Below are 12,011 nucleotides of genomic sequence, written 5' to 3'. Positions count from 1 at the left end.
GTAACTAGTGTCTCTCACGATCTGGCCCCAACCTCTTTCCAGCTTCATCTCCTGGCAGTCACTATCCAGCCACATCCTAGCCAGACGAATCTACCTTCTTCAACATACCTTGTACCTTTGTCCATGCTGTTCCCACCACCATTATGCTTTATTGTGCTATCCATCTCTTCTTACGAAAAGCATAGATAGCGAGCGATTCTTCAAGGATGTGGGTCAAGTACATCCTCTTTCGTGAAGTCTTTACCAATCAGCCCAGTTGGAAGCATTTCTTCCATCCCACTGTTACCTGTCGCACTGTGTGTATCATCACGTAGTACTTACCGCATTCCACTGCACAGCTTTACTAGTTACTCAGAAGTCACATTTCTTGTGCTGCTATAGACAGCTTGAGGGCGGAGGTGCCTGGCTAATAATGCTTCGGAGACCCATAGTAACTAGCACAGCTTAAGGTATCAAGAAGTCAGGAAGGCAGTCAAAGTCCAATTAGTTAACTAAGGACAGTTCTCATGTTTTCAGTCCATCCATTATAGCTACTATATACATTTTTTTTTTTTTAATATTAACCAAATCAGAAAACAAGTTAGCAAAAAGTAACTTAAGTTCCAGTAAGAAGGGAGGACTATTCAGCAGTCAGTGCTATTCCCACCCCAAGCCTACATTACTTCTTACAGCTCTGTTCTTGCAGCTCTGTTACAACTCAGGAAATTGTAATTAAGTTAAATTTCCTTGTTGACGTTCAATGTGTTTTTGATTTTCAGTTGTTGTGTATATGCGAAATGAAAAGTTAATTTAACATTAAACAAGGCATCATTGGTGGGTGAAAAACTATATCTAAATACATCTTATTTTAGTCAATCAGAGATAGCCACTACTAACAAAAGAATCTATTCATTGGTAATTTTACTTATATGCTTATATACATACTTTATTTCTTCCTCCAGGGCAGTTTTAAAAAGCTTGAGGAGTAGATATTCTTCTCGTTGGTTAGAAGCATAGTTATATAGTGTGAAAATAACAGTGTCCATAAATTTAGTTGACTTGTTCTGTGGCATTTGGAAAATCAACTTAGCCAAGTATAAAGGATTGGTCTAAAAGGAAAGGAAAGAACGAAGAAGTAAAAACAAAACAAAACCCACAAAATTATAGTTAACATATTATTAAAGCAGAAAGTGGTATTCAATTCCCTGTCCTTCACATAAAGAAGAGACCTAGGACATAGTAAGGCTTTAAAAGGTGTCAGCTAGTGTTAATACTGTACCACAGAAAGCTATATTAGAAAGTTACAATAGGATTTAAAGGTTATATACATACTATAGGAGCACTGGTGGCGCAGTGGTTAAGTGGTTACGATTGCCAGCCAAAAGGTTAGCAGTTCAAATCCATCAGCTGCTCCTTGGAAACTCTATAAGGCAGTTCTACTCTGTCATACAGGGTTGCTATGAGTAGGAATTGACTTGACTGCAACGGGTTTGGTTTTTGGTTTTGGTGTACCTACTATATGATATATTGTAACATATAATGTAATATATAATTAGGCCACATATACTTTTCACTGTTAATCCTTTGAGTCACATAATATTTTAGAGACACAAAAGAGAAGGGATAGCCGGTATCAGAAGGCACTGGCAAGAAGAGACCAAGGGTTTAGCTAAATAGGCTGGTCTAGAAGAACTGATGGATGTATAGAAGGAAACACATCTCATCTACCCAGACTAGAAAGAATAAGATATATTTAAATGTGGAGACAGCGAGATGGGCATAATTTTCCTGAAGGACTAAGAAGGTAGGAGTGAGGTAGGGGGACTGAAAAGAAGGGTAATTGATAAAAGAAATGCCAGAAGAAACTGAGGTAAAGAAGAAAAAAAAAAAAAGAATTTAAAAGTTTGGCAGAAATGAAAAAAAAAAAATTTAACTTTGAGCCCTGAGGGCTCCTCTGAGGATGAATTCCATTAGATGAAGCAACACCCTTCAAGATTATTTGGTTTTCTCTAGCAGTTCCACTACCCAGGTCAAGGACAGAAGAGAAAAAATAATATTTAGGTTATAGAGGGAGGTACTGATGCAGAGACATTTAATACTCCCACTCTTCTTCCTTCTGATGAAAAAATGTTACTGTTTTTCCATACATGGAAACTAGTATTCATCCAACATACTCCAGCAGTTTGGCTTTACAGTGTTTAAGAAAACCCAAAGTATGGTTGACTTCACTACTCAGCTTTATTTTCAAGTTCATCAAGGATAGGCTGAAATTTAACAAATAAGAAGTTCAGGAGTACTTTTTCTTTATAGCTCTGTAATGATTCTTTTCCCACACTAAGCATATGAGGATTATGAGGGAAACTCAGCCTGAAGTTAAAGAAGCCCACTTATCATGCCTCTAGGCCTCTTACTTCCTCCTCAGATGACCTAATAACTCTAAATTTAGCCAAATACTGAAGGGACAAGTCTAAAACCTATCCTGGCTGACCAGCTGCTTTGCCTAAGCATTAGCCTAGGAGCCAAAGGAATGGGCATTTCTATTCTTTTCTCATTGATCTTGGGCTAATGTTTCAAAAGGAGAGAGGAGAAAAGGTGGAGAAAAATACATGGTTTCAAAGGATGCTTCAGCGAGACACTGAATGGTCATGCCGTGAGATGATCAGTTTTGGATTGACTGGGGGCTAAAACTTGGTGGAATTATTCTGAACATGCTCCTATGCTTTTACTCCTTTCCAATGAGCTTCCATTTACATTCATAAATACAATTCATAGGCCAATGTCTAAATTTCGACTTTTCATGCGACACAAATACTGTCAAAAGCTAAGACTGGAAAGCTAAATCTTAAAGAAGCTATCTAAGCTTGGAAGTTCATGGATGTCAAAAATGAAAAATGCCTAAAACTTCATTTTCCAAAGGTGGCTGACCACTAATCTGGTTACTGTGAGCCTCCTTTCTTTCCGGAAGGGCTGCAGATGTTAAGCAAGGGATTCCAGGCAATTCTGAGGGTTAATATTTTTCCTTCTATGCCGCCACCTGGCGGCTACGTGTGGTACCTACACCTGTCTGAAGTAAATGTTCTCCAATCTAGTATTTCAAGAGGGGAATTCTCAACTCTATCAAAATTAACATCTCATCTCTCAATGGAGTCAGCAGCGCCTCTTATTTTCTGGTTTGGGGAACATGTTCACTGTTTATCTAATGCTAGTGACATCCTCAAGACTTAGGCATCTCCAGGCCTTGAAGGGATCACCACAAACAACAGTGGCTCCACACAGACAGACTTCTGACTCACAAGGAAGAACTACTGATCCACCTCTATTAGGAAAGTTTTCCTGTGAAGGGGAGGCTTATTTATACTCATCACTGTTGTTCACTCAGTTTCCTTTATGACTAATTGTATGTGCTGGTAGGGTGGATAGAGCGAATCAATGGTCAAACAAATCAACAACTGGCCATTAAAGTCCAAACATAACCAGTTAAACTTATCAGTTCTCATCAACAGTCTGGAAGCAACAGAAAACAACTACTCGTTTAAATTATAGTAACGCCATGAAAATAATGAAATACAAAGGCACACTATTTCCTAACCCTCTGGCTCTTTTCCCAAAGGAAGTAGGGTGGGCTGCTTGTGGTAAAAATCTGTTTTTCACATGCAGTTAATTTTTTCATGGTTGACAGCATCGGCTTCTGTTATTATTGGGTCTATATGGTTTTTGCAGAAAACTAACCACACAATAGTGCAGTTGTGAAGGGCTAGGGGTCTGAAGTCAAACTGCCTGGGTTCCCAAATCCCTGCTTTGCCATTTACTGGCTGTGTCTCAGTTTTCTCATCTGTAAGATGGGAGTAACAACAGTACCTATGCTGTCCTGGTTCCAAGGGTCATGGTAAGAATTAAATGAGAATTAAACTAAATAAAGCATTTAAGTTAAGAATTAATTTAAACAATTATTTAATAATAGATAATAATTATTTAATTAAATTAATTCTTAATAATTAATGGATTGATTATATTAAAGAAAGCACTTAGTAGTTAGTAAGAGCTCAAAACACATACGCTATTACAGTTGAAGCCTGGGAAGTCAGTTTTTAACCACAAACATAGAAAGTAGTATTTATCAAAAACTCATAGTGAAAGATAAATAGTTCTTACCTGTAAAAGGTAAAACAGCTGTTGGTACGTTTCTAGTGCTTTTCTCCTTTCCTTACTCAAACTTTTGATTCCCTGGTTGTCTGTGTTATTCGATATTTGCATTTCTCCTCCTTTTTTCTTATTCAGCTTCTTGCTGTGTGAAACTACATCCTGTAAAAAATTTTGTGAAATTACAACTCATTCCTCTGATACTCTTTACCTCTTCCCTTCAAAGATACCCAGGAGCACGCTTAGTTATTAAGACTAATTTTCCACACTTCCCTCATAAAGAAACAATGGGATAGAGAATGTTAAACATATTAAGGAAATCCAGCCTGGAGATAAACTTAACTTTTGTAATATTTATTCTCCAAAGCTGTACTCATTTGATCCTAAAATCTTATGCAGATGCCAAGATCATTCAATAGGGGAAAATTGGTCTTTTCTACAAACGGTGCTGGCACGACTGGATATTGACATATGAAAGAATGAAGTTGGATCCCTTACCTCACACCATATGCAAAAATTAACTCGAAATGGATAACAGGCTTAAACATAAGAGCTAAAACTATAAAACTTGTGAAAGAAAGCATAAGTATAAATCTTTGTGACCCTGAATTCTTGTTAGGTGCCCCTGAGTCGATTCCAACTCACAGTGACCCCATATGAAAGAGTAGAACTACCCCATAGGGTTTTCTTGGCTATAATCTTTAGGGAAGCAGATCACCAGGTCCTTCTCACATGGAGCTGTGGCTTGGGTTCAAACTGCCAACTTTTCAGTTAGCAGTTGAGTGTCTAACTATCACACAACCAGGGCTCTTTAAGTAATCCGCCTTAAGGGAGATCATGTAAATCATAATCTGATAAAGGATTTGTGTCCGGAACGTATAAAGAAATCTTACGACTCCATGATAAAGAAGCAACTCAATTTAAAAATGGGCAAATGGTTTGAACATAGAACACAACCCAGCAATTTTACACCTGGGTATATACCCCAAAGAAATGAAAATAGGTGCTCAATAAAAACTTGTACACAAATGTTCATAGCAATACTATTCACAATAACCAGAAGCTGGAAACAACCTTCAACCATCAACTCTTGAATGGATAAACAAAGCATGAGTTTTTATTATTCAGCCACAAAAATGAAGTACTGATACATGCTGCAACATGGATGAACATTGAAAACATGCTGAGTGAAAGAAGCCACACACATGAGGCCACATATTGTATGATTCCACTTATATGAAATATGCAAAATGGACAAAGCTATAGAGACAGGAAGTAGTGGTTGCCAGGGGCTTGGGGGTGGGGGTAGGGACTTGGGGAGTGATTGCTAATGAGTATGCGGTTTCTTTCTTTTTTTAAAATTGAAATGTAATACACATACCATAAAATTCATCCCTTTAAAAGTGTACTACTATCTACTTCTAGAACATTATCACTGCAGTTTCCTTTCAGGTAATAAAAATGTTATGAAATTAGATAGTTGTGGTGTCTACACAACCTTGTGACTATACTAAAAACCACACAACTGTACACTTTAAAAAGTGAATTTGATGGTATGCGAGCTACATCTCAATTCAAAAAAGCACTTGCAAAAAATGTAATGCAGAAATAGAGATGGAAGGGAAAGGAATTCTCATTGTAAATTATAAATATGTAACAGGATTCATGCTTTTTTTCTCATTGTGCTCCTTTAACCATTTACCGAAAATCTTAGGAAACGTGTCTGGAAACACTGTCAAATGGCTGCTTCAGGTTATTATGTCTCCTTAGGAGTCGGAATTGACTTGATATCAGTGGGCTTGGGAGCTCAAAGGGTTATGACCAAGAGTAGCTCCTTTAGAACAGGGGTTAACAAACATTTTCACAGGGAACTATAGCAACAACTACATTTTATATCTCTTGTAGGTATAAAGGGGTCGCTACGAGTCGGAATCGACTCGACGGCACTGGGTTTGGTTTTTTTTGGTAGGTAAATATAGATAAACACGCAGATACACTAAATGAAATAATACTTACCCTCACTACTAGGACACATTGATATTGTCTATTCTATTTTATTATACTTCATTAACAAAATTAATCGTAACCCACTAAATCGATTTCAGGACCCAGTAATGGGACATGACCCATATTTGAAAGCCACTGCTCCAGGATGCTTCCCCTGCCACTTAACACTGGGTTACTGTCCCACATAGAACAAACAAGTCAGCCAAAACCCACTGCCGACTCATGGCGACTCCATCATCGTAACAAAGTTCCTTCTCTATAAACTTCTTTCCGTCTCTTAGCCCAACTCCCACATGAGGACTCTATTTGCTGCCACCATCAGGAATGCTCAACTGTTGATCCTTTGTGGGAGTGCTATGGGCACCTCGGGCACTATGCGGCTTTGCTGTGTTTGTACTGCAGGCCATCTAACTTCTCTGACATCTGCCCACCAAATGCCAGAAGGAGCTCCTAGTCATTCCGACAACAAAAAACACACCTACCTCCATTTCCAATTGCCCCTGGGGATGAGAACCACTGCCAGGACTTGCCTACAGACAAGCTCTAAATCTGCCTGTGGGCAGCCACCGCTTTGTCCCAGCATGCCCATTCTCCCACAGCTGAGGTCAGCACGTAAGTAGAAAAAACACCTTTCAGCTCTGGGGTAAGGTAGCTCCATGTTGTGGTTACATCTGTTGCCTTTCCAGGTTTCATTCTAAGTTTAGAGAGAGGCAATCTTGACTTACTTCTGTTCCCCCAATGGCTTATATGGGGAAGAACGAGAGAAGATTGACATTTCCGTAAAACAAAAAACCCGCAACAATTCTTCCCTTGCTTCACAAATAGATAAAGTATACTCAAACTGAAGAAGGGAAGTTTACTTACCATCAGACAGAGGTTAAGGGGAAGTCCAGGCAGTGGCTGCCTGCTTCCTCCATCTAAAAGAAGTCCTGGGATATCACTGGAATAAGCCTGGCTTAGAGTTCCAATTAATCCCCGTTTCCCCTCTTTAAATAACCAGTGATATGTAAAATACTCAACACCCTCAAATACGTGGAATGCATCGATCGCCTTGATTTTAAATATATGGCAGGGGATAAACTCTTATTACTTATAATCTGTCCTTCCCAACTTCTTTCAATGGAGGGTACAGCAGGAAACTGGAGAATTTTTGTTTGTTTTGCTGTAGGTTTCACCTTTAGGATAATGGTTTCTGACAGAGACATGAGAGGAAGGGGGTGGTAGGCAAACTCTGGGGTAGGGCTAAATTCCTTTCCATTAGAAATAGAGAGACTTGATGAAAGAAAATCGGGGAGAATAATCCGGCAAAAGGGACAATGGCACAAACGCTGAGCCCTTGAGTGGTAAAGAGAGAGGGGGGAGAGCCAGCGGCTACGCATTTGGAACAGAGCCTGTCTGCTGGAGATCCAAGGACAGAGCAGTGTACGCCAAGGGGTAAACCCTTCTTTCTTCTTGCCTGTGGAATTCTGCCTTGTGCACTAATACTTTTGTGTGAATGAAAGTTTGCTTAGGGAAGCTGGAAGAATGGGACAAGGGGCCAACTCAGGTAGGGATTACAAACAGAGGCATATACTTTTTATTAATACAAATTTAATTTTCCTTATTTTTGCTCAAGAAATATTGAACATTCAAAGAATACTGATTTGAAAGAGCAACAATATTTAGCTTGCTGAAGATATTTTCACATCTCAATGTCACCCTGCTTGCCACCATCTTTTCCCTTCCCCTGAAAACAGAGCATCTGCACGCAGGTAATAGGATATAATTTTTTTTTTTTTTTGTAGAAGGTGTTGCTGTTATTAGGTGCTATCGAGTTGGATCTGACTCATAGGGACCCGACGTACAATCAAGCGGAACGTTGCCTGGTCCTGCGCCATCCTTACAATCGTTGTTATGCTTGAGCCCATTGTTGCAGCCACTGCATCAATCCATCTCGTTGAGGGTCTTCCTCTTTTCTGCTGACCCTCTACTTTACCAAGCGTGATGTCCTTCTCCAGGAACCGATTCCTCCTGATAACATGTTCAAAGTAGGTGAGACGAAGTCTCGCCATCCTCGCTTCCAAGGAGCACTCTGGTTGTATTTCTTCCAAGACAGACTTGTTTGTTCTTCTGGCAGTCCATGGTACATTCAATATTCTTTGCCAACACCATGATTCAAAGGTGTCAATTTTTCTTTGGTCTTCCTTATTCATTGTCCAGCTTTCCAATGCATATGACGTGATTGAAAATATCATGGCTTGGGTCAGGCACAGCTTAGTCCTCAAAATGACATCTTTGTAGAAGGTGTAGAGTAGTACAAAGGGCTTGGGCTTTGGAGTCATAAAAACATGACTATCTTCAAAGCAGAATCAGCTTTGTGACCCTGCACATGTTAAACCTCTCCAAGTCTCAGTTTCCTAATCTATAAAATGGGTTTAATGATCGCAATCTTACAAAGTTCTTGTGAAGATTAAAAACAATACATGTACAGCACGTAGCACATTTTTAAATGAAGAAAACATGGCTCAGAGAGGTTAAGTAACATGGACAAGGTCACATGTTAATAAAATCAATAAAATAGTAACATTCAGTAATAAAATCAATCTCAATCCTGGGCTTACATCGGCATATCTGTGCTCTTATATGATTTGTCACGCTCATAAATGAGAACTCTGGCACTGAGATTAAATATTAGTTTCAGCTTCTGTTTAGTCAGAATCGACTCGAAGGCAAGAACAAGTCTGTGTCTACACCACATCTTTTCTTCTTCCTTGGCTGATAAGCAAATTCTATCTCAGTCGTTTTGTCTCTCCTTTTCCAAACCATTTTTTATGCCTAAAATCAACGTTAGCCACTTCAAACACTCATTGACGTTCTGAAGTTTTGAGGAGGAATGCCAGTTTTAAAAGAATTGTCGGACACTTAGCTACCAGAGAGAGCCACAGTTGCCACATGAGAACTGAGCCACTTCCTCCTCCCCTTTAAGACCGTTTTCCCCCACTAAGCATGTACTCGTTGTTTAAAAACAAGCCAACAGGGAAGCAAGATAGGTTCTAACTCTACCACCCCCCCAAAAAAAATCACTTAATTTTTTTTCTTCTAGCTTTTTTACAATAAATAAAATTATACTGTTTTAGGTATTATTTTCTTCTCTACTTATTTTATTGCAAACCTTTTTCTGAACCCTTAAATAGTCTTCAAAAACATTACTTTTATTAACTCTATAACAAACATGTTAATTCTATCATCCTATATTTTTACTGCTTTGGTGTTTAGGCTGTTTCCCACTTTTTCACTACTATATATAAAGCTTCAACGAACAACTTTATTTCTGAAACTTCAACGGCACTCTTCTCATCTTCAAACCAAAAATGTTACTATCGATAATAAGACTTAAGGCTAGATATTTTAATACTCACTAGTTTAACTTCTGATAAGTGATAAGTTTTGGTATTTGAAAATGTAAGTTGAAAAATTAACTTTGTCTCACAGTGCTGTCAATTAGTAACAATTTTTTAAAAAATCTGGAACAGTGATAAAGCTCTGGAATGCTGCCATGGCTGTAATTCTACAAGGTACATATTATTTAAACTATTCGCTGTTTTGCAACTAAGCCTTTCTTCTTAGGGTAAGACATTTCCTGTTTACAACTTCATGGGAATAGGGTAAAACAGCAGACTAAGCTTACAAAAGGCAATCTCTGAAAGACCTTCTGGAATACATTATACTTTAAAAGTGCTCCTATGTGTCAAATAATACAAATCCATTGCTATTATCATTTTTTTAAAGAAAAAAGTACTATTTTTTTTTTCTGGATAACACAATAAAAATACAGAACATTTCAATTATAGCTTTAATCCTTAATATTTAGAAAAGATTATCATTTCCTATTTTATAAGCTGCTGTATCCTCATTTCCCCTTCAGCTATTTCACTGGTGTCTCTGTGAGGGCTGGAGGGCAGAGGGGCACTCAGATGCCCACTTAGCCAGTACAGCCCACTGTAGCTGCTCATCTCCCAGTTTTCTAGAACCACGAGCTCAGTCTCTAGACGTTGGCATCCACCTATGAGAGGCTGTAGCTTTCTCTGAGCATCAGGAAGGCCAGCTTTCTCCCTGACCTACCAGTTTTCTGAGAACTGATGTGGCATATTGGAAAGGAGTAGGGACATGGAGAGATACCTCAGCCTGGAAATTTCCTGTTCTTGGGTAAAAACAATACCTTTCACACTGTTTTATGAGCTCTGGCATTGGCAGGTTTCACTAAGAAGGAAACTGTGGCTCATTTATTTAGATGCTATTATTGGGGGAAGTACCATCCTGCAGGTAGCATTCTGAAAACATATACAAGCGGGGCACTCCTGGCATCGAATGGGTGGGGCCTGGGGATGTCAGATGCCCTGCTGACCTGCAATTTGTGGGACAGTCCTGCATAAACAATCATCCCGCATTTTCCATGGGAGAACTTTCCAAAACCTTCCTGGGTGGAAGTTCATGTAAGTCAAAATTCTGTCATTATCTGAGCGGGGTATCTAATTGTTTTACGAATAAGCATGATACATTTCCCCCCATAATTTTAATAGACATTTAGCTTTCTAGGTTTGTAACTGCTGTGTAAACTGGAGGGAGATCACACTTTGCCTACTGTGACCTTTACAGAGAACTGTTCTCCACTTAGGGAAACGAGATCATGACAGCTATACCACACACCTGACCCAGTCTCGTTTGTGCCGCTCTTGCTCGTGATTATCCTGTGAAGAGGCTAAGCTTCTAGCAACATCACTGTATCTTTTAATGTAGCCAGGCCCAAGTATTTTCATACTGAAATATGTATTTTTACTACAAATTACTTTCTTTTTATTTCTTTTGTATTAATATAAAGGCCTTGGTCTTATTATGAAGGTAGAACACATCGGGTTGCCATGAGTTGGGGGCTGACTCGACAGCAGCTAACAGCTACAACAGATACGTAATATACATAAAATTAATCTCAGAATGATAAAGGAGTCTTACAAAATAAAAAGGGGTCATAAAATTTTCCAGGTTTAAAAAACACTAATTTGTAATAAAAATGATAAATGAATATTGACCAACTCATTCTGGATTTCAAATGAGCTTGGCTGGACCAAGGTGTTGTGGTCATGTATCTGTGCACCTTCTCCCTTCTGGGGCCCACACTCCCACAAACTGCACTGACCTGCAGTGTGATCCTGTTCTTCACCAGGAGTCCAATCTTGATGTCCATCAGGTTGAGGTCTTTTTCCAGCTGTTGGTTGGCTCTGATTTTGGTCACCACTTCTTCCCTTAATCGGGCTACCTCCAGCTCCTCTTGGAAATCTAAGTCACTTTGGTCCAAGAGGTGTACAAACTTGCGAATTACTGTCAGCGGTGGGTTTTCGGAACCAACTGCAGGGAAAGAAATAGGCATGATTTCATTTGGCACGCTTACTGTGACCTTTACAGAGAATTGTTCTCCATTTAGGAAAACAAGATCATGACAGCTATACCACACACCTGACCCAGTCTCGTTTGTGCCGCTCTTGTTCGTGATTATCCTGTGAAGAGGCCAAGCCTCTAACAACATCATCGTGTCTTTTAATGTACCAGGCCCAAGTATTGTCATATTGAAATATGTATTTTATATGTATTTATGTATTTAATATATGTATTTCATAAGGCAAGCTTATTATCAACAGGAAGAAAACCAGGTCTTCAAATGAAGTATTACCCAGAAAAAATACCAATGAAAGTACTTGGTCTGTGGAGCAAATCAATCTGCCCCATGAAAAATCTGGTTGAGAAAATGAACTGATCATTTAAATAAATGCACACCACTGATAATGTCTAGAACAACTATTTTCTATTTATGTAATACTCATTTATCAGCACTCTCTCACACTGTTCCCAGG

The 12,011-nt window shown here is 39.0% G+C and overlaps 1 protein-coding gene across 6 annotated transcripts in view; it reads right to left on the bottom strand.

Annotated features, from left to right (window-relative positions):
• IQGAP2 (IQ motif containing GTPase activating protein 2) overlaps window positions 1-12,011 on the bottom strand; it is a 328,352-nt gene that overhangs the window by 44,316 nt on the left and 272,025 nt on the right. For all 6 annotated transcript variants that reach the window (XM_064273341.1, XM_023545568.2, XM_023545570.2 and 3 more), the window contains 3 exons: window positions 11,300-11,508; window positions 4,132-4,281; window positions 925-1,088 (listed from right to left, as the gene is read on the bottom strand). In XM_064273341.1, the coding sequence (XP_064129411.1) occupies window positions 925-1,088; window positions 4,132-4,281; window positions 11,300-11,508 (523 nt within the window). The remainder of the gene's footprint in view (window positions 1-924; window positions 1,089-4,131; window positions 4,282-11,299; window positions 11,509-12,011) is intronic.

The sequence above is a fragment of the Loxodonta africana genome, chromosome 2, assembly GCF_030014295.1.
Source record: "Loxodonta africana isolate mLoxAfr1 chromosome 2, mLoxAfr1.hap2, whole genome shotgun sequence".
Lineage (NCBI taxonomy): Eukaryota > Metazoa > Chordata > Mammalia > Proboscidea > Elephantidae > Loxodonta > Loxodonta africana.
This window is presented reverse-complemented; position numbering and strand designations above follow the sequence as displayed.